At 38.2% G+C, this 22,687-nt stretch overlaps 1 protein-coding gene across 14 annotated transcripts in view; it reads right to left on the bottom strand.

Annotated features, from left to right (window-relative positions):
• FRYL (FRY like transcription coactivator) overlaps positions 1-22,687 on the bottom strand; it is a 246,267-nt gene that overhangs the window by 152,850 nt on the left and 70,730 nt on the right. For 8 of the 14 annotated variants that reach the window (XM_019624623.1, XM_019624629.1, XM_019624626.1 and 5 more), the window contains exon 1: positions 4,549-4,707. The exons of 3 other annotated variants lie outside the window; for them this stretch is intronic. In XM_019624623.1, the coding sequence (XP_019480168.1) occupies positions 4,549-4,621 (73 nt within the window). In that variant the 5' untranslated portion in view covers positions 4,622-4,707. Of the gene's footprint in view, positions 1-4,548; positions 4,708-22,687 lie in introns of those variants that run through there. 3 more of the 14 variants (XM_019624630.1, XM_019624632.1, XM_019624633.1) reach the window with 1 other exon arrangement.

Genomic DNA, 22,687 nt, shown 5'->3' with positions numbered 1-22,687 from the left:
TTGGAAATATGGTGATAGAATCACCAAAGAACACTTATAGTATGATTCCACTTGTATGAAATGTCCAGAATAAGTAAATTCATAGGGACAGAAAATAGATTAATGGATATGATGTTTCTTTATGAAGTGATGATGTTCTACAATTACAAAGTTGTACAACTCTGCAAATACACTAAAACTAACTGAACTGTATACATTAAATTGATAAATTTTATGGTGCGAGAATTACATCACAGTAAAGCTATTATTTTTTAAAAAAACAGCAATAATGGTAGCTTTCCTCAGATTTTCATAATGATTACATGAGATTTAATAAATGTATGTGCATGTGATTGCACACACACTTATGTATACACATGTATAATATGTACTTACCACAATACCAGACCCAGAAGTACTTCAATAAATGGTATAAGTATTACTTATCAAAGGACACAGATTTTAACTGAAATTTAAATAAATGCATAATTGTGCTTCTTGGGACTGGCTTTTCATTAGTTTTACAATCCAGGAAAAACATCTCTGAGCATTAAAAATTCTGTTTATGAATTTTTTTCTCATTGTTTAAAAATTCAAATGATGTATGCAAATTTAGTTTCTTAACATACTATATCTTACATTTCAGTTTATGAAATTGTAGTTAAAATACATCAATTTATTTCTTCTATGTCTGTAATAAAAACAGAATTCTTTGAAACAACTAGTTGTCATAAAATGATGGATGCAAGGTCTATAAACTAATATGTTTACCAGAGGTATTATATTGATAATAAACGCACTTGTGACCTTAATTAACATTGCAGGTACATAACTGGATAGTTCTCGGTACTGAATCTTGCCTTGTCTTACCAATTTTAGGGAACTAAGCCAGTCTTTTTTATGATAACATCCTCACTACACAGCTGGTTTTAACAGAATGTTCCTGATTCAGTTTTTAAAAGAAGTAATGCCTAAAAATGTTGGCACAAAGACGAAATTCTGAATTTAGGCCATATGAGTGTCACTTCATTGTTGTTACTGAAAGAAATAGGCTCAACTATAATAAAACTTCAGCAAAACTGCAACAACATTCTGCCAGCTAAGCAGGCCTTGAACCCAAAGGGCCTCTAGTGATTAATATAAAACATAGCATTTAACATTAACACCAATCATGGCAAAGGAATCTTACAAACATGAAACATTATATTTAATGATAAAGAATTATAATATACGTTGCTAGTAAGTGATGTTCAATGACAAAAATCAGAATTTTTTTTTCCTTTGGGAGCATAAGAGTGACATTTCAAATAAATAATTTATTTAATGGAAAAAGTGTTTCCCACTTTTTTTTTTTATAAAAGCTATTAATAAATCAGGTTTTTCTGGGTTCTTCCCAAGAAATTCACAAAACAGAATTTAGTGAAATGTGAATTGTTTTTTGAAATCACTAAGGTAATCAGTTTATATATTCTCAGTTTCCCTGAGAGACATTACCAGTATTAAAACAATCAGAGTATAAAGAGGGGTCATATATTTATCCTCCTACCTTCTTTCCTATTATTAATCCAGTTCAACGAAAATGAATATATCTCTAAGCTTTATCTTAGTTGCCTGCACATTTACCAGAACTTAACTAAGCATTAACTATACAAAGAGGAACACAAACACCATCAATCTATGCCCTCCAGACGCTTACACTCAGATAGCTGAGAAAGACGTGATGATACAATGATGTTTAAATGAACATCTGGAGAACACAACAGATGGAGAATTAAGTATCTGGCTGACTCCAGAAAAGGATGGGTCTTCAAAGGTGAATTGGAATTCATAGTGAAGCAGACAAAGGGGTGAGGAGTGGCAGTGAGGGTGCATTTTTAGGCAAAGGTAGCAGCAAATACAGAGGCACAGCAGGCTCTACAAACTAGGTAACTGGTGACAGACAGGAAACTGACGGAATTAGCAAGGCCTAGCTAGATGATGAAAGGCTCCGTCCCAGAGGGGGAAAGAAGTAAGGGGAGAGACAATCAGAGAGGTCGTTTAGAAGGAACTCTTGGCAGCAGTGTTGAATATGCAAACAGGAGAAACAGGAAGCGATAACAATAATCCAGGTAATAGGCAGACAGAAGCCTGACTAAGGCCAGTTGTGTGGCAACAGAAGGCAATTGTAAGGATAATTTAGAAGGAACAAAGATGACTCTTGGTAAATGACCGAAAGGAGTAGGGAGAGAGAGTATACGGGTGAGAGAGGATTGTTCCACTCGCCCCTGGTTTCTGGCTCAGGGAAACTGTGGATGGCAGGACTGCCTACCACCCTGGGGAACATCCTGTCATTCAAGACCAAACGCAATTCAATTCCTTTCCCTCTAAGTCTGCTCTGCCCCCCTCTGGTTGAATATGATCCCTTCCATCTCTGCACTCCCTGTTCTTTTTTGTGTGTGTCAGTCATTTGGTAAGTCATAATACATATGGAACACCTCTCATTTAACTTCCTTCTGTTAACTGTTCATGTATATTTACTCTGACTAAACTAGAAGTTCCTTATGAGCAAAGATCACATCTATTTTTTTACAGCACAGGATATACTCAATAAACGTTGCCTAATTCAAGTGTTAGTATTATGAAAAGATCCCTAGGAAGAGACAGATAACTACTGTTCTAGGGTCATTAATATATTTTATTTTCATTCTCTCCCTCTCTCTCTCTCTTTCTCTCTCTCTCAAAAGACATCCACAGATGCTGATGAAATAAAAACATCCTCCCATGTTCCAGGGCTAGGGTACACACAGTATTAGTTAGGGCCTTACAGAACAATGGATTTGTAATTTCTTTATCAACCAATTGCTTTACAACTGTAAAAAATGCCTTCAAAGAGATTTGTACTACGAATGTCTAAGGGCAACGAAATGCCCACAAACTGAATCACTGTATTACTGACAGCTAACAAAGACTTTTACACACATCTGTTTTTGGTTTACTCTTGGATTTAGGGAATGCGATTAAACGAGATTTGGCTGTGGCTGGTTACAAGGTTCAGGCAATGATATACAGAAATGTTTAAACGGCCACAAAACAAAATAACCACAAAGTTCACAAGTATTTAAGCAAACTAGGTTTTTACAAGACAAGCTGCTGTGATATAATCTAGCACAGTTCCACTGTAAAAACCCATTCATTATAGCTAGATTCTCACTATAAAACCGTATCACTATTTAAAAAAAAGAAAAGTACATGGTGAGGATGGAGGAAGCAGGAGGGGGAAAGGGGAAAGAAAGATTAGAAAGCATACTCGAGTTTATTTTATAAAAATGTGTTCTATATTATCCTTTTAAGCAGTAAAAGTATTTAATTTAGTCAGTAATTATAATTCTCCCAATATTTTAACTATGTATATTCACTTAGAAACTTTCCTTACTAATATAATTTTCAGCCATCTGGCACAACAGTTATCTCCATATGGAAGAATTACTTACAGATCAAAAGTAAAATAAATACAGAGATTATGAATGCAGTCTATTTGGCATAATACAAATCTCCTCAAATTATATTCTACAATGCTTTATCCTAAGAGTTTTTTCCCCACCATATCAATGTTTGGTCTTTTATATTATTTGTTTATAAAACAAAACTACACTAAATAAACAGTTTAGTAAAGAGTTAACTGGAAAAAAATTAAATGTAGTCTGTCATATTTTATTCATTTTGTTGCTCAGGCACCAGAAGCACAGTTGGAAGCAAGAATAACTGGGTTCTAATTCCAGTTCTTTGCCACCGCATGACCTTGGAAAAGTCACATTTTTTTCCCTCACACTTCAATTTTCTTTGGGCAAAACAGACATTACAACAGAATGTTTGTTGCTTAATTTGTTAGTTTAGTTCATATTATTAAGATAATTTTGGCCAAAAAAAAGACTATGGTAATAAATAATTTCTAGAAGTGCTTTGAGATCTTCAGAGAAAAGTGCCATTGGAAAATACTGGAAATACTGAGCAAAATCAATATTTCTGCCAAACCCACATATTAGGAAGGGAGTTGTGGACAAAATAATAGCTCCATCACATTAGTTTTATTGACTTATTAGAACTTTGAAATATAAATATATCTCCTGAATGTTCTTTATCAGAAAATTCACTACATATGAAAATTACTCATTGTAACGTCAATTTTAGGTATAGGGAAAAGTTATGCTCAAATGTATTAAACCATTTGATGCCTTAAGATAGCTGATGCTGTTTCACACATTTTGTGCTACCAGAACTGTGGAATAGTACTGGTATCCCATAACCCTGCAGAGATCAGAGTCTATCTGTCATCTTTTTCCCCCATTTTTCACCAACTGAGAGAAAGTTTGCCAGGATGATACAAATGAACAATAAGGAAGCCACGGCTGGTCAAAGACTATTTAACTACCAATATAACAACTGCCCGGGGTGTGCACGTCTAGATTTTCTATCTTCCTGATCACCACTGGAGAAAATGTTCCCCGATGGGGATTGGTTTAAAGAATTAGCATGCAAGAAATGGCACTGACCATGCCTCAGCGTTCCTCCCACTGAGGCATGTATACTTACAGCTGCTGCTCCAGGACTTTAACAAGGACTTTATGCTAATTTCAAAAAACACAGAATCCTGTAGACTCAACATTGTGTCAACCAGCTGCAACGGCAGAAGCGGCGGCGGCGGATTTGTTGATCTCTCTCCCCAGCCGCTGTCCCTTCTCTTCTCACAGGCAGCCGAGTCCTGACCCACAGTGCCTGGCTTCATTACCATGCAGTCTCGCAGTGACGCACAACTATAGTGGAACGCTGAACGCTGCTGAATGCAGATGAACCATCACGCTGAATAAAAGCTTACGAGTTTATTGTAAGTGCCCTGAAGGACATCCTCACCTTTCTTTACGTAGACATACACGTGGCCGCAATGATCTCTGTTTATGCTTCCGTTACCAGTTTTGATGAGCTGTGTTTCCAGCTGCTTTCAGGGGACTCACTACTGCTAGTAAACAGACAAGGGTAGAGCTCTGCCCTTGGATGCCAACTTTTCTCACTAGCAAAGGGCCTTAGAAATTAAAAAAAATGCATTTGGAGCTGGCATGAGATCTTTAAATCTCTTCCTGTAGTAGCTGACCAAAACCAAATTTTTTAAAAACGGTGGTCTTTATCCCACCCTCCACTATCGGCTTCCTCTAGGAGATTTTAGTAGTAAATTCTCTCCACCCATCCACACACCCAGGCAGTAGCAGTGACTTTTTCAGCATGCTTATGATGATACCGAGTCCACCGCCTCACTTAAACCCATGGGAGGGAACGCTGGATAATGGAATGAAAAGATGATGTAATGAACACCACGGCAGAGCCTCCATCGGTGCTCTAAAACTGCTCAGCTCCAGACAAAGTTTCCTCTGCTTCATGCGATTCATTCAAAAAAGAGAACTCTATTATAAGAATGAGGTGATTTTAAAACATCTATTCTTAATACAGCACATAATTCCCCTAAACATCTTATAGTCACATTATCAATGAAGAGCAAGAAATCCTCTGGTCAAATAAAATATACATTTTTTAAAAACTCCTATAGAAACTGTTTTAAAACTGAAAACTGACACTACTAAAAGCTTAACCGCTTTTTAAAATAGGAGAAAATTTTCACAATCGAACCCAACAAATAATATTTTGTTAACAGAAGAAAAACATCTTGACCTCATAGTTTATTTGACTTTGAAGGTCAGTATGGCATGTGTTTTTCCATATGTGGCATACATTTCTATTGATCCACTTAAAACAACAAAAATAAGTAAATTCAGTGACCAAAGGCACAACTAAATAAATTTATTCATAGATGAATGGCTCGACACTCTATTAAAAGCTAAAAGAACATCCTCCCATGCACAAGTATCATACACTAATTGCAAAAGATAATCATAGTTATTAAGACATATTCAGCGGGAAGAGTATTGATGGGAGTGTCATTTAAAGCTTGCATTTCTTCAGAATAGTTCAAGAAATCTGGAATAAGTCCAGGCCATTTCTACTCCTGAAGACACCCAAAACCTTACACTCAAACCAGGGCTGGAAATGCTAACCACAGAGAACCCCAATGCCACACCACCATTGTTTGGGCACATCTTTTTTTTTTAGCTGAGCTATCCTGCCACCTGTTGGCAGCTCAGCGGCAGCTCAGCTTAGGCCAGGCATCGAACTGGCAACCCTGATGCTCAGAGCTCGCACTCTTGAGTGAGCTCTTAACCCACTGAGCCACTCGGCCGGCCCTGGTCACATCTTCTTGATGGTAGTAGACGTCTCAGGGAAAATTAAGAGCAGGGTTTCGCCTGGTCTAGTGCAACACAAATGCCTCATGGTGTGAACGTGAATAAAACACATTCCACAGTTCAAAACACTAGCTACTGCATCCCATTCTTATACATCAACAATGTATGTCGACAAACAAAAGGCTCTGAGTTGTACACAAACCAATATAATTTTTCTTTTTAATTACAGTATTCTCCAAAGTGATTTGACAATCCTCTTTTCATCAAATAGCTGTTAACAAGTTAGGGGAATAAGCTGATGTAGACCCATAAACACGACACCATTAACTGTCAAGACTCGGAACTGCACCATGTCAGCAAGCAGACAAGTTTGGAGGCATACACCCTGATGTTTTCACATATTTTTCCTACCCCTACTGAGCTAAGCCTATCAGCCTCACACAAATCTTAAAAACTATATAATATTATTTGATTATAATATCCCACCAAGGTAACCAAGATTAATTCCTAGTAAACATTTATCATCTATAAAACAAGCAAAACTAACTTATACACAATGTCAGAGTAGAGAACTTCTTTTGGGGGTATGGTAAATAATGGGTGATTGTCTCACAAGCTTAAAATAAAGATTCTCTCCTGCTTGAGTTTTGTTTAGACAGATCTAAAAAAATAAATCAGAACTTAAAAGTTTCTATTATATCTAAGCAGTCTGTTACTATGTACATACCGCCAAAGCAAAGCAAGTTTCTTGGGAACACAGATGCATAAAATTAATTTCAGGGCTTATTTTGGGAATTCCATTTTACATACACAGGGACTTCCTTGTAGACAGGGGCTGAGTGAAAATGATACTTTCCATTTATATGGAAAATAATTCAATAGGCCCATGTGGGCAGAGCCTGGGCTCTGAACTTGATTCCAAAATGTAAAGAATAAAATAAGTAATGGTACTATTCCAACCATGAATCACGACTTTAACTAAAGTTAACTTCCTTTCTAACCCTAAACTTTTTAACCCTTACTAAACTTTTATCACCCAAATCACTAAAGTAGATTAACTAGTAGAACTATATATGTCTCTGCACCCAAAAATCCTTCTAGAAGACCAGGGTAGAGTCCCACTGTATTCTGAATGCTTTCTCAATCCCTCAATTACCAGTCCTATTTTTAAATTACACAGTTATACTCCTATCCTTCATCAGGTGAGTTCTCTATCCTTAACCTTTCAATTAATCACAGAAACACACAGCCCAGAACTTACTGCAAGCTTGCCAAAAAGAAGAGTCAGAATGTCAGTCATCTATTTCATTCAATCTATACATTCAGAATTCTTCAAGTTGTAGCATGCATTTATATAGTTTTGGTCTCATCACCATAAAAAGATAGCTGCAGGAAATCATTGCTCAACGCCATATCCTTGGAAAAGCAGAAAAATCTATTTTGGATAATTTCCTCCAACTATATTCCTCCCTGCCTTTTAGATTATTATCTATTAAAGAATGCTTTTTGAATGATAAGATGTCAAATATTTTTAAGAAATTCACAATTTCAGTATTATCAGCCTTTGCTGAGGTCCGTTTGGCATGGGCCAGGTACTGTAAAACACTGGGTACAAAAGATAGCTGTGGCAGTTCTCTTGCCCTTAATGAGTTAGAAAGTAGGTTTCCCTCTTTCTTTTAATCAATTTCCATTTAATTCTATGCCCTTTCACTGGCATTTAAGGATTCATGGAATTAGTTACTTGTTTTACATTTCTGAGTAGAAGGTTGATAGAGGTACTGTCTAATACTCCAAAGAACGTATACCAGGAAAAATTCTCAGTAAATCCTAAAAAAATGTTGCCCTTTAGAAAAAGGATCCAAACAAAATGTTCCTCAGCATATAATGAAGTTTGGATTTAACTGAACATATCCTGCAATACAATTCTCATTGGAATTTAATGTTCTACCTACTCAAAGGAAATAAGTCTTCAATTATTAATGTTCTCAGGAAGAGAGCAAATATATGGATTATTACTCATATTATCACCTTTTTAAATATCTCAAAAAACTATTAAAATTGGTATCCAGAACAACCATAATATAGAAAAAACAGAAGCTTGGCAAGTTTTTCCACACAAAATACCAAATATCCTATCACTCCTAGAACCTTCAACAGCCCCCACAGATTTCAGCCTCTTCAAAAAGTTCTCACCTTTTCTGGACCTTACAAAAGAGACTGAAAGGCTTTAGGAATAGAAGAAAAGGTGCCCTCAGGTCTATTAGGTAATGAACACCACACATGAAATACAAAATAAGAAAGAAAATGATTTCAAAACTCATTTCATATTTTGCTTTGAAACCTCATTAAATAAATGCAACAAAATATTAACAGTAATTATAAATTGCATCAGTTAACATTTACTTCTTGATGTACTTCTACTTACTTCTAATTCCCAAAATTTGCTACAATGAATTTGTTTGAACATTTTTAAACTGCATTACACCAAGAAAGCACGGCGCCTTGAAGAAGTGGCTGATTCTAGGGCTAGAACACAGACTACACAAGAGAAATCATAGTAGAGCATGTTGTAGGGCCAAAAAATAGGAAAGGGACAAAGCTGTAACAATTTGAGCAACAAAATAAACAATGTAGTTTTGAAATATAACCCAAGCAGTAAAATAAATATCCATGAATCTACACTGATATAAATTAATTATTAAATAAATACGTAAGTAAAGCGTGCTATATCTCACATTGCACAAAAGGAGTTAACCTAGCACATCTGACTGGTATCCTTTGAAAAGTCCTGCTTACAAGATTGGCCTTGGCTGGCATCTAAGAACTTAGATTTGAAGAGGGCCCCACCATTCCCAGAGCTGATTAAGAGTGTGCCTCACTATGCCTAAACTATTCAAATAAACAATATAGTTTATGCTGAACATCTGCATTCCTCCAGGGAGTCTAAAACTTTGATATATGCCATGCAAGGGGTACCTATGTGATCAGCCCCAGTAAAAATCCTGGGCGCTGAGTACCTAATGAGCTTACCTGGTCGGTAACATGTCAGCTATGGTGTCGCAGCTCACTGCTGGGCACTCAATTGCCTCCTCTACGATGCTGCTGGGAGACACTCTGGAAGACTGCACCTGGTTTCCCTGAATTTTGCCCCACCTGCCTTTCCACTTTGCTGATTTTGCTTAGTATCCTTTTGCTGTACTTAATCATAGCTGTAAGTACAACTATATGTTGTGTCCTGTGAGTCCCTCTAGCAGATCATTAAGTGTGAGGCTGGTCTTGGGGACCCCCTGACGCACATTCAGAAGAATTCCAAATAATTTATGGAGACACTTCATCCTAAAGAAGGAGGAGCATTAATTAATCCCTGACCCTTAAAAGTAGGAGCTATATTTAGTGACTTCCTCCCAAAGAGTGAAATACAGAAAGCAGGGGAAACAGTAATTTTACTGTGGAGAAACCTGATAAACGTTACACCTCAGCCAGGAGATCAAGTTTAACATCATCAGTGATAAGTCCAGAGTATGCATTCTTGATATGATGTCATGAAAATGGCACTTAACCTCTGTGTTCTTCCTCCAAAGACCCACAACCCCAGTCTAACCAGGAAAAACACATCAGATAAACACAAACTGAACAGTCGAAACAAATACCCAACCAATACTCTTCAGCACTATTATGGTCATAAAAAACAAAAAACAAGGAAAACCTGAGAAATTAATACAATTGAGTACCCAGGGCATTCTGCAGATACTCCAGAAGGGTCATGCCTTATTTATTAATGGGCTAATGGCAACATTAAACCCTCCTTAACATAGCTTCAAAGGACCCAAACCAAGCCTCAAAGGTTTAAGCTATCTGCAAGTAACAAAATCCAGCTTTCAACAATGTCACATTTACAATGCCTAGCATCCAATTAAAAATTATGAGATGTGTCAAAAAGCAGGAAAGTGTGACCCATAAAATTAATAAATAGAGCAGATTATTGTAGAAATGACAGAGATGATGAAATTAGCATATGGGCTCTTAAAAAGCTATTAAAAATAGGCGTTGGGGCAAGCCGACAGTGGCTCAGTTGGTTCAGAGCACGAGCTTTGAGCAACAGGGTCGCTGGTTTGATTCCCATATGGGCCAGTGAGCTGCACCCGAGCTGAGCTGCTGCTGAGCTGCCAACAGGCAGCAGGATGGCTCAACTGGTGAGAGCACGTGCTCCTAACAATAAGGTTTCCGGTTCCACTCCCACATGGGATGGTGGGCTATGCCCACCTGCAGCTAAGATTGAACACAGCACCTAAAGCTGAGAAGCCGCAAGCTGCCGACAGGCAGCCAGATGGCGACTAGACTTGGAGCTGAGCTAGCTGCGCCCTCCACAACTAAGACTAAAGGACAACAACTTGGCTGTTTCTCTTCCTCAATTCCCCAACACTGTTCCCCTTCCCCAGTTCCCCAGTAAAATCTTAAAAAAAATAAAAAATAGGCACAAAAACTTAAAAGAAAAAATAAACACAATGAGAAGAGAATAGAGGATATAAAAATAGACTCAAAGAGAACTTTGAAAGATAAAATATACAATATTTAAAACAATAAATTCATTGGGTGAGACCCAAGAGATTAGATTCTGTGGAAGAAAAGATCAGTAAACTTGGAAAAATGTAAATAGTAACTCTCCGAAGTCAAGTACAGATGACAAAACAATGAAAAAATGCACAAAGCCTCGGTGACCTTTGGAAGAACATCAAATGGTATAACATATGTGTAACTGGAATCTCAGATGAGTGAACCAAAAATACTATTTGAAGGAATAATGATCAAAAAAAATTTTTTAATTGATGAAAACTATAAACCCACAAATCCAAACTCATCAAACCTCAAGCAAGAATACACATATGAAAAAATGCACAATAAACTTAAGAGAAATTATGGCATACCATTATGGCCAAGACACACCATAATCAAACTTCTGAAAACCAATGACCAAAAAAAATCTTAAAAGCAGACAAAGGAAATGATACATTAGATACAGAGGAACAAAGAAAAATGAACACAGATGTCTCTTCTGAAACTATGCAAGATAGAAGTTGGAATGACATCACTGAAAAGCTTAAAGCATAAAACTGGTAACCTATAATTCTATATCCAGTGAAAACATATTGTCAAGATACAAGCAAAAACTTTTCCAAGAAAGACAAAAGCTGAAAGAATTTGTCACCCACAGATCTGCATACAAAAAACCATTAAAGAAATTTCTTCAGGCAGAAAGAAAATTATGTAAGATGAAACCCTGAATCTAGACAAATAATGAAGAGTGCCAGAAAAAGCACATCTGCAGGTAAAAAGAACTTTTGTTTCTTACTTTAAATTTTCTTTAAGTTAAATTGACTGCTTAAAGCAAAAGTGGTTAACAATGTACTGTCAGATTTATAACATACGTAAAAATAAAACATTTGACTACAACAGCACAAAGGATGGAGGGGATGAGATAAAACGAAGTATAAGATTTCAGGTTCTTACATTATACATAAAATGTTATGCTATTACTTGATAGTAAAATGGTAAATTGAAATTCATTTTGTGAACCCTAGGGCAACTAAAAAAGAGAGAAGATAATAAGCAATAGTAGAATAAATTAGAATACTAAAATAATACAATTAATCCAAAAGGTGGCAAAGAAGGAGGGGGGGAAAAATACAACAGATGGGACAAACAGGAAACAACAGGAAGATAGATTATCTTAAACCCAATCATGTCACTAATTATATTAAATATAAATGGTCTAAACACTTTGTCAAAGCACTATGCCAGGTGCTGAAGGATAATCTAGTGACTAAAACAGATCTTTGTGCCCTTGTGAGGGTTAGGATCCAATGGTGGAGATAAAGGGTGTGTGAGTGTGGGTGGGGATATGTCCCCACATACATACATGCAAATATGAAATTACAAATTGTGATTAAGGATTGTGAAGGCAATAAAGGGGGATATGGTGACAGAGAAAACCAGAAGAGTCCCTACTGAGATAAGGTGATCAGGGATGGCCACTCGGAGGGAACAGTATCGAATCTGCAATCTGTTGAGCAGTGGATCTCCTGAATAATGGATCTTTATGCTTAACCTCAAAAAGGAAAATAGATTAAAATCCGAGTACCTCTGGCTGACCAGGGTTAGAGCATCAGGGTCCTACATGCTTGGTTCTTCCAGTTGTCTGAGGAGACTTGCAAAGAACCCCTGAAATACCCATAGGGCTCCAAGAAATACTGAAGGTGATAAAAGAATGTAGAAGAGTTGTGAGCAGGAACAAGGTCAAACAGGCCACTTCATTAATTAGGTGGAGAATGGACTTGAGAACAGAACAGAAGTCAATGGGCTATTTAAATTGCTAAGGTGAGAGATAATGGCTAAACAAATAAATAGTCTGAATACTTAGAAAAATTCATAAAAGGGCAGTAAGGATGGAAATAAGAGGACAGATTCCAATTTTTCCTAATAGATACTTCTTGACGTATCTGGTGACAGACAGGATAGGGTAAAAAAACACCCCTAGGCTTAGGTGACTATATGAATGGTGGTACTAAATGGGGAGTGAGCCAGGAGCAGGTCACATCAAAAAGAGTTCTTGGCAATACACATCTGAAGTACAAAAGGGATGTCAGGACTAGAGTGAAGAGAACATACAGCCAAACAACCAACCCCACAAGCTGTCTGGTTATCTTCAACATCGATCAGGGGGAAAACTGAATTCATTATTTTTAAGTACTTGCGAGCAAGCAATAACCACAAATTAATGGATTCAGCTGAACTGAAGACAAATAAAATAACAGCAACAGAAAGAAGACAATAATTCAAATACAGCACTATGAAAGGGCAAACAAAACAAGCAAGTGAGTAATGCAGGCAAGCTGCTCTTGAAACATTTGGTCCAGAATTCCATCCAGATTTCTGGATAGAAAAGGTTCAGGTCATGTCCAAATTAACAGCTTATTTTAGAAGGATAAATCAAGTTTCTAAATTAATGGTTATAGGTATAAAAGCATTTCTAATAAAGGTTAAGTGTTATACCAATGTCGTAGATTGGACCAGTCAATGCACCAATATCTTCACAAATCAGCAACATAAAAGGAATAAAGAAGCATTTCTACTAAGCTCTGTATTTTGGGAGTGGTCACCCATGCAGCAATTCTATTATTTGTGTATGCCTTAAGGTACAATTAATGTTACCTTCCTGACAGAGGGTATTTATTAATAGCCCAATTGTTCCTAGCTTTTGGGGTTAAGTTCTTTTTATATATTTCACACATAAAAACCAAAAAACAAAAAAAAAACCTCCAAAAAAATTGCTTCCTCTGCTTAAAATGAAGCTGTCCAGGCCCTGTAATCATACTTTCTTCTTTGCCCTAACAAACCATACCAATTTGCTATCATTTGGCCCTGTGCTAAGATACTATTATTTCTTGAATGAAAAAAAGAATCTGCTGTTTCTAATATATTTAAAATTGATTCTTGAAAGCCTAAGAATTCTAGACATCAGAAATTATTTTTAACTGTGAAATAATGTTTGAAAATACTGTTAATAAAAATCCAGATTAAAATTTTTCTACTCAAAAGGCTACTGGTACTGGATTTGTATTTTTATAATACACATAGTATATATTCACTCCCAGGAAAGAGATCATTAATACTAAGGTACTTTCATTGTTAATACACATTACATAGAATTATTGAAAAGAAAGGGGTGTATGCATTACAATTGATCAATCCTCCTAGAAAAGAATAGGTAAAACTTTATGAACCATGAACGGAGTGAATATAAAATGTATTGTCCGGGCCGGCCGAGTGGCTCAGTTGGTTAAGAGCTCGCTCAAGAGTTTGAGCTCTGAACAACAGCGGTTCGAGTCCAGCCCGAGCTGAGCAGCCGCTGAGCTGCCAACAGGTAGCAGGATGGCTCAGCTAAAAAAAAACAAAAACAAAAAAAACAAACAAACAAAAAACGTATTGTCCAAAGCAGGACTTTTTTGAGCATGAAAATGGGCACTGTTAACAACATTCCAGAACAGAGATATAACCTGTCAACGGTCCAAGGTCCCTGGAGACCTATGGTCACTTTCTCTATGAAGTACCCACCACATAGTAAAGACTCACTATTTCCTGCCAATACTTGCCTCTCTGAATTTTTCCTAGGTTGTCAGTAGCATAATAAGTTTTCAATCAACTAGAGGTTTTTATTGTTAGAGCCACCTTTGCTATCACTCTTCAAACAGTTTTTAAACAAAGGGGGAAGTCAGCAAGGTTGAAATAAAGTATAAGAAGAAGAGTCTAAATCAGAAAAGGAAAGGAAGAGTCAAACTGTAGAAGCAACTCAATGTAAAGACCAAAAAATTACATTGAGGAAGGAGAGTACCAGCAGTATTAGGAAGAAAAGGTGAAGAGATTGCCCAGTAGAATTAAACGGGCCAACCCAAAACACAGAAAAATCTTTATGCATGGTTAAGTGTACTATATTTAAAGTAACTTAGAAGAACCTACCTTCATAATCTTAATATTCTTTAAAGCCCCATTCTAAACTCAGTAAATAAGGACCCCCCTTTTTTTTTTTTTTGAAGATCCCCCAGGTCATTCTTAAGCACATTCAAAGTTAAGAAGAGCTACTTTAAATTACACAAATATAAACATTTCTTGCTTCTGTCATTTTAAGCACACATCTATACTTACTTAAAAATAGAGACTGGGAAACTCTAGAAGGTCTAAAAAATAATAACGAGAAATTTTCTGTATTCCTTACAAGAACTTTTTTTTTCCTTGTAAGAACTTTTTAAGAGTTTTTTCGTTTCTCCATCATGTAGACTAGAAATAAATATATTCTTGAGAACAGTGTAAGATATCATCAGACAGCTTGCCCAATCTTAACCAAATCACTTTTTAGGGGGAAAAAAAATAACTATCAAAAGTTTAAATAAAAGAGGCATTTAAAATTCAGGTAAGGTGATAAAAATTTACATCTGTGATATTTAGGGTTATTTTGGATAACTGTTTATCTTTAACAGTTTAAATGAAAAAAATCGACGACGAAATGTCTGCTTTGCTGATACAGAACTTAGAAAAATGGAATTCTAAAAGACTGATCCTCATCTTAATCACCAGCTTTGTACAAAGATCACCTGAGATTGTCTAGGATACGTATATAGCTAATTTATTCTTTTAAACAAAATAATAACGAGGCTTCATCAATTGGCTGGACAGGGTGACAGAGATGGGTGGAAGGTACAGGTATAGCCTAGAGGACAATGAGTTCCATTGTGGAAAGGTCCACAAACAGAATGACCGGTAAAAGCAACCATTTCAGAACTCCAAATCAGGATACTCAGGGCATACTGAAAATATGGTAAATCAACAATTTTGATCTTTAAAGAATAAATCATCTGGCCTTCCATAAACAGTCACAGAATCACAGATTTTTTTAACTGGAGAGACATTAACGATCACATAACATAATCCCTTAAATTTTAGATGAGACAACTGAAGCCCAGGGAGAATAAATGATACAGCTGGATTCCAAGTCAAATCAATAAATATTTGTTGAACATCTAACTCTGGATAAAACACTATTCCAAGAGTTACAGAAAACACAAATCAGTGTAATATTGGACCCTTCTTCAAAGCTTCCATTCTCTAGTTCCCAGGTAAGGTACCCGCACATAGCTCTCTAATGTTAGCAATGTTCTTTTCCATATTCTAGCTCAGGGGTTGGAACATTTTGGCCCACAGGCCACATCTGGTTCATTGCCTGTTTTTGTAAATAGAGCTGTACTGGAACACGGCCACACACATTCATTCACGTTATCATCTAGGCTTATTTTGCTCTACAACGAGGCAGAGCTGAGTAGTTGTGACAGAGACTTGTGGGCTGCAAAGCCTGAAGTATTTCCTATCTGGCCCTCTACAGAAAAAGTTAGCATTGCTAGCCTCTGTTCTACATCAACGTTTGCTCGACTTGAGGTTTGTTTTTCTTTTTGCATTTGAAACTAATGGAAGGCTGGTTTTGCCAGGGGAACCAATGCCCACTGAGCAATGTGCTAGATGGTCCTGAAGGAAAAGTCAGTGCACTAAATATGGTAATTTACAGCAACTCTCGGTAACAAGTAAAAACTTACTCTGGCACATAAAGGACAAGAACCACAGGACAGAGAACTCTAACATCCAACAAACACTTACTAACTGCTTACTAAGGGTTTGCCATTGGGCTAAGCTCTGGGAATACCCACATAAATAAGACCAACTCAGTTCACAAAGAACTCACTATCTGGTAAAAGAAACAAGACATTTATATTAAATGAAATAATAGAAGCTAGTGGACAATGAGTTAGAGTTCCGACTCAGAGAATAATGAACTGAGGTTGGGGCTGGAAGAAACTATTCAATCCCAAGGACAGTCAGACAAAGACTTCTATTCCCCCTGCAGAGTTCCAGTTTCAGGAAGTCACCAGGATTGGAAGCTTATAACTATCTATAGTTACTTCAACCCAAAGGCCACTGCCTGTATGTGGGTGGAGTTAACCCTTGCATTGCATGGTGCTTCCTGAATTTCTTTTATAGCACACTATATTTTTGTTTAACCTTTCTAGTATATTCCATTAGTTTAACTTAGATTTAGCTTTAGTCATCTTAACCTACTTTACTGTTTTTTAACCTCACCTTTATTATTTTCTTTCACATATTCTGATACAGATATTATTTTTATCATCTTATTCATCTTTTTACACCATTATTATTTCAGCATGTTTTGCCTAATATTTATGTATTCTTCTTACCCCTTGTGTTTCAACTATTTTATCTTAGATACAATACCTCCTTTATCCTGCTTCTTAAATGAGAATAAGCAGGAGTGATCATCGAAATACCCAGCCACCAGGAAGGTACGGTAACTGAACAATTAGAACAAGCTCAGCCTCAGAGTGGAGGTGGGTCCTAGGGGTTCTGGGGTGCCTAGGTCTCACCCTTTAGTTGATGAAACCTGGAGTGGTTCAAGAGGGTTCTGGGGTAGGGGCAGGAGGACTGAAGTAGCAGGAGCACTTGGGAGAAGAAATGGAAAAATAACTAAAAGCAACTGATACTGTAATATTTTAACAACCAACATAACCATACTGTATAAATATCAGTTCTGTGATTGGGAAACAGCAGAGTAAGTGGAACAGAGAAAAAGCTATTCCATGCCCCTTAAAAAAAGAGAGACAGATGTATCTTTATTTCATTTATGTTTCTTTCAAGTCCCTTTTAAAAGCCAAAGAAGTAAAGATCCTGACACTAACTCTAGCCATACTTAACTGCCCCAGTTTTTAAAACTACATATCCATGTAACTTGAGGACACAGTCTAAAATGATCCCTTTTAAGCAGCGATTCTCAACCTGTGGGTTGCGGGTCCTTTGGGGGTCCAACGACCCTTTCACAGGGGTCACCTAAGACCATCAGAAAACAAAAAGATATTTACATTACAATTCCTAACAGTAGCAAAATTACAGTTATAGAGTAGCAACGAAAATAATTTTATGGTTGGGGGTCACCACAACATGAGGAACTGTATCAAGGGGTCGCGGCATTAGGAAGGTTGAGAACCGCTGCAGTTTTTGGCTAACTTTAAAAACAGCCAAGAGAAACTACTGACATAATAATGTGGCAATAACTTCTAAATCACACAATCACTTGGCAGTAGTTATTTAGAAGAGCACACACTGTGGACCAAGAAGGAAGCACAGGAAAAGGTGGTGCAACTCAAGCTCCCATGAGCTCTCACATACCTATAAATCACATGCAAAAATATTTTTGAATTATACACAGTAAAAGACCTAGATCCAAATTCCCAGGACATTTTTTTAAGATGGAACGCTCCAAGGATAAATTCTAGATAAATCTGATTCATCTAGCTCCAAGACAAAAATCCAAAAGTTTTTGCAAATAATACTAGCCATCAAATAGTGAACTATGTGTCAATTTTGCTGCCATTTTTTTGTAATCTTGAAAACCATACTACAAAGAAGGTATCATTCAAGCTGACAGGTGAGATTAACTGACCTAGAGAGATTAAGCAGCCTAGTTAAGGTCACACAGTCGGTCATTGGCAAAGCTCCGCTCAGTCTGGATCAAAGCCTCACTCCACTTCCTTCTCAGCACTTCACTGCCTCTCTCCCATCATGCCTGTGGGTCTTCCCAATATTTCTCCTCTATTATGAGAATTCCCAGATTCAGAGAAAGAATGAATGTAACAAGCCAATAAGGCTTCCCCTACATCCTCCAATGATTACTGCCTGAAAAGTACTCCAAAGGACCTCTTTTTTTAAAAAAAGATTTGTATTAAAAATATAGCTAACGGGCCGGCCAAGTGGCTCAGCTGGTTAAGAGCTCGCTTGGGAGCACCAGCTCTGAGCAGCAGGGCTGCGGTTCGGATCCCACATTGAGGGCCAGTGACGCTTGCCCTATACAGCTAAGATGGTGAACAGCAGCTCGACCTGGAGCTGGGCTGCTGTGAGTTGCCGGCGACAATGTAGGCGGCAGCAGGGCTGCAGTGGGCTGCCGTGAGCTACGTGAGTGAGTGGCTGGCAGCCAGCGTGAGTGGCTAGTAGCCGGTGTGAGCTACCGGAAGCCGCTGTGAGCGACGACCAACGACCGGCGACCGATTGCCTCACCCGGGAAAGAGCACAATTATCATACCAACATGGGCCAGTGAAGCGACGTCCTCCACAACTAGACTGAAGAACAAAACAGCAATTTGTCTACCTGTCTGTTCCCCTTCCCCGATTCCCCAACACTGTTACCCTCCCTCCAATTCCCCAATAAAATCTTTAAAATATATATATAGCTAACATACAATATTATATTAGTTTCAGGGGTACACCATAGTTATTCAACATTTATATAACTAAGTGATCACCATAAGTGCAGCAACCACCTGACACTGTTCCATGCTATCACAATATTATTGACTATATTTCCTATACTGTACATTACATCCCCATGACTTATGTTTTATACTTATGTCTTATTCCCCTTCACCTTCCCCACCTTTTCAAATTTTACAATTACATTTCACATTCAATATTATTTTATATTAATTTCAGGTGTACAGCTTAGTGGTCAGACATTTACATAATTTAAGAAATGATCGCCCTGACTAGTCTAGTACCCACCTGGCACTATACATAGTTATTTCCTTATCATTGACTGTATTCCTTATGCTTTACTTTACATCCCCATAACTATTTTGTAACTACCAATTTGTACTTCTTAATCCCTTCACCTTTTTCACCCTGCTTCCCCAACCCCCTCCTATCACCCCAACAAATCTAGCATCCATCTGACACCATACATAGTTATTACAATATTACTGACTGTATCCCTTATGCTGTACCCTACATCCTCATGATTATTGTGTAACAACCAATTTGTACTTCTTAATCCCTTCCCCTGTTTTCACCCACACCCCAACGCCCCTCCCATCTGGCAACCATCAAAATATTTTCTGTACCTTAGTCTGTTTCTTTCTTTCTTTTTTGTTTGTTTGTTTCATTCTGTAGATTCCATATATAAGCGAAATCACATTGCATCTGTCTTTCTGTCTAACATGCTGCACTCAGCATAATACCCTCCAGGTGCACTTATGATGCAACAGATAGAAAGAACCCACTCTGCTCCATGGCCGAGCAATATTCCATTGTATTGGGTTGTCGGAAAAATCATGACGTATTTTTTTTGTTTTTCGTTACAAAAATGCATCATGACTTTTCGGACAACCCAATATATATGTATCACCTTCTTTTTATCCATTCTTCCATCAACAGGCACCCAGGCTGCCTCCACATCTTGGCCATTGTAAACAATACGGCAATGAACATATGGATGCACATGGCTCCTCAAAGTAGTGTTTTGGGTTTCTTCGTATAAATACCCACAAGTGGGATTACTGGGTCCTTCTTTGTCCCTTGTTGTAGCCTTTGTTTTAAAGTCTATTTTGTCTGGAGTAAGTATTGTTACCCCAGCCTTTTTTGTTTCCATTTTCATGAAATAACTTTTTCCATCCCTTTACTTTCTGTCTATGTCTCTTTCAATCTTTAGTGAGTCTCCTGTAGGCAGCATATGTAAGGTTTTGTTTTCTTATCCATTCAGCCTTCCTGTGCCTTTTTATTGGAACATTTAATTCATTTACATTTGAAAGTAATTGTTGATAGATATGTAGCTATTTCCATTTTGTTATTCATAATTTTTATCTTTTTTTTCCATCTTAAAGAAGTCCCTCTAACATTCCTTGTAATACTGGTTTGGTGGTGATTGATTCCATTAGCTTATTCTTGTCTGGGAAGCTCTTTACCTGTCCTTTGATTTTAAATGATAGCCTTGCTGGGTAGAATACCCTTGGTTGTAGGTCGTAGCTTTTCATCGTGTTAAGTATTTTGTGCCAATCCCTCTGGCCTGCAAAGTTTCTGTTGAGAAATCAGCTCACAATCTTATGGGGGTTCCCTTATAAGTTACCACTTGCCTTTTTCTTGGTGCTTGTAAGATTCTCTCTTTGTCTTTAACCTTTGCCATTCTAATTATGATGTGACTTCATGGGACCTCTTTGGTTCATTTTGTTTGGGACTCTTTGTGCTTCTGGATTTGTATGTTTATTTCCTTCAACCAGGTTAGGAAAGTTTTCAGACATTACTTCTTCAAACAGGTTTTCAATAGCTTGCTTTCTCTATTCTAGGATGTGAAAGTTGTTACGCTTGATGTTGTCCCACAGGTCTCTTTCTTACATTATCCTCATATTTTGGATTCTTTTTCTTTTTGCTGATTTGATTGGGTATTTTCTAATACCTTGTCTTCCAAATCTTTGATTTGATCCTCTGCTTCATCTAGTCTGCTGGTGATTCCTTCTAGAGCATTCTTCATTTCAGGTATTGCATTCTTCACTTCTGACTGTTTTTTTTTTTTTTTTATGGTTTCCATGTCCTTTTTTATGCTTGCTATCTCTGTGTTGAAGTTCTCACTAAGTTCCTTGAGAATCCTTATAACCAGTGTTTTCAAGTCTATCTTTGGTAGGTTGCTTGCCTCCATTTTGTTCAGTTCTTTTTCTGGAGTTTTCTCATGTTCTTTTATTTGGGACGTATTTCTTTGTGTCCTCATTTCGGCCGTCTCTCTGTTTGTTTCTATGTATTAGGTAGATCTGCTATGTCTCCCAGCCTTGTCTGGGTGGCCTTCTGTAGTAGATGACCTGTGGGGCCCTGGCACAGTCTCCCTGGTCACCAGCTCCAGGTGCTCCAGCAGTGTCCCTTGTGTGAGTTGTGTGTACCCCCCTTTTATAATTGAGCCTTGATTTTTATTGGCAAGTCAGTGAGTGGAATTGACCCTCACGCTGATTGGCTGTGGGATTTGGCCTACAGCTTATGGGCTCCTGTGCAGGGGCCTTACCCCACTGAGTGGGATTCACCCCAGCAGGCTCTGGTACCTGTTGAGACCATCTTTTAGGTGTGCTGCTTGTGGAGCTAACTGGGTGGTGCTCTGCTGTGGTCTGAAGCCAGCCTCCAAGTATGTTGGTTCTGGGGCCTCTTGGAAGGGGCTCTGGTGCAGGCCCAGGTTACCCACTGCTTGTGACCCACCAGGGACTACCTGGTAGGAGCTACAAAGCAATCTGCGGTTGCTCACTGCCTGTGCTAAAGTTGGAGGCATGTGGGAGAGGACACGCTGCGAACTTAGGACAGCTGCCACCAATACCAGGCCTGGGGTAGCTCTTCAAAAAGCCAGGACACCCCAAGGCCTGCTGCCACCTGCCAGTTCCCTTAAGGTTCAGCCACTGATAAAAACTGGTATGGTCCGTAGTTGGGTGTGGCAGGGTCAGGGTCTCAGAGAGTCACTAGAGTTGAAAGCGTTGTGGTCACCAGGTTAATGTAGACTCTGGTTTGGTGCCAGTGCTGGGCCTAGAGCTACTCAGCAAAAGTCTCAGAGCACACCGGGGCCAATCACAGCTGGACTGGGGCCCATGGACTCCAACAGTTTTCCAAGAAAGAGTGCAATGCGGATGGGCCTGGCTGCTCACTGAGAAAGTGCTTCCAGAATTGGGGTAGTTGGGTAGGGTGGGGTCCCAGTGAGTCTGCAGGGCAGAGGACTGAAGCTCACTAGATCAATCAGATTCAGATTTAGCCTGTGGGGGAAGGCTCAACACAGGAAAGACGGTGACCGCCTGCCGGTTACACGGGAGTCGGACCCCACACAGGGAAAATGGTGACTGTTCTCCAGTCCTCACTCTAAAGCCACACACCTCATTCTCTCCCCACATGTCTCCAATGACCCGAGTCACTGTCCCTCCACCAGAGCCTAGGGTGAGTACCTGAGAGTGAGAGAGTATGTGCGCGGGCCATTTAAGAGAATGTCTGGATTTCCTACAGCCTTCTGTCCCACCCGGATGGTTGGAATCCCCACTGTTTTT

Source organism: Hipposideros armiger, unplaced genomic scaffold (genome assembly GCF_001890085.2).
Source record: "Hipposideros armiger isolate ML-2016 unplaced genomic scaffold, ASM189008v1 scaffold_596, whole genome shotgun sequence".
Lineage (NCBI taxonomy): Eukaryota > Metazoa > Chordata > Mammalia > Chiroptera > Hipposideridae > Hipposideros > Hipposideros armiger.
This window is presented reverse-complemented; position numbering and strand designations above follow the sequence as displayed.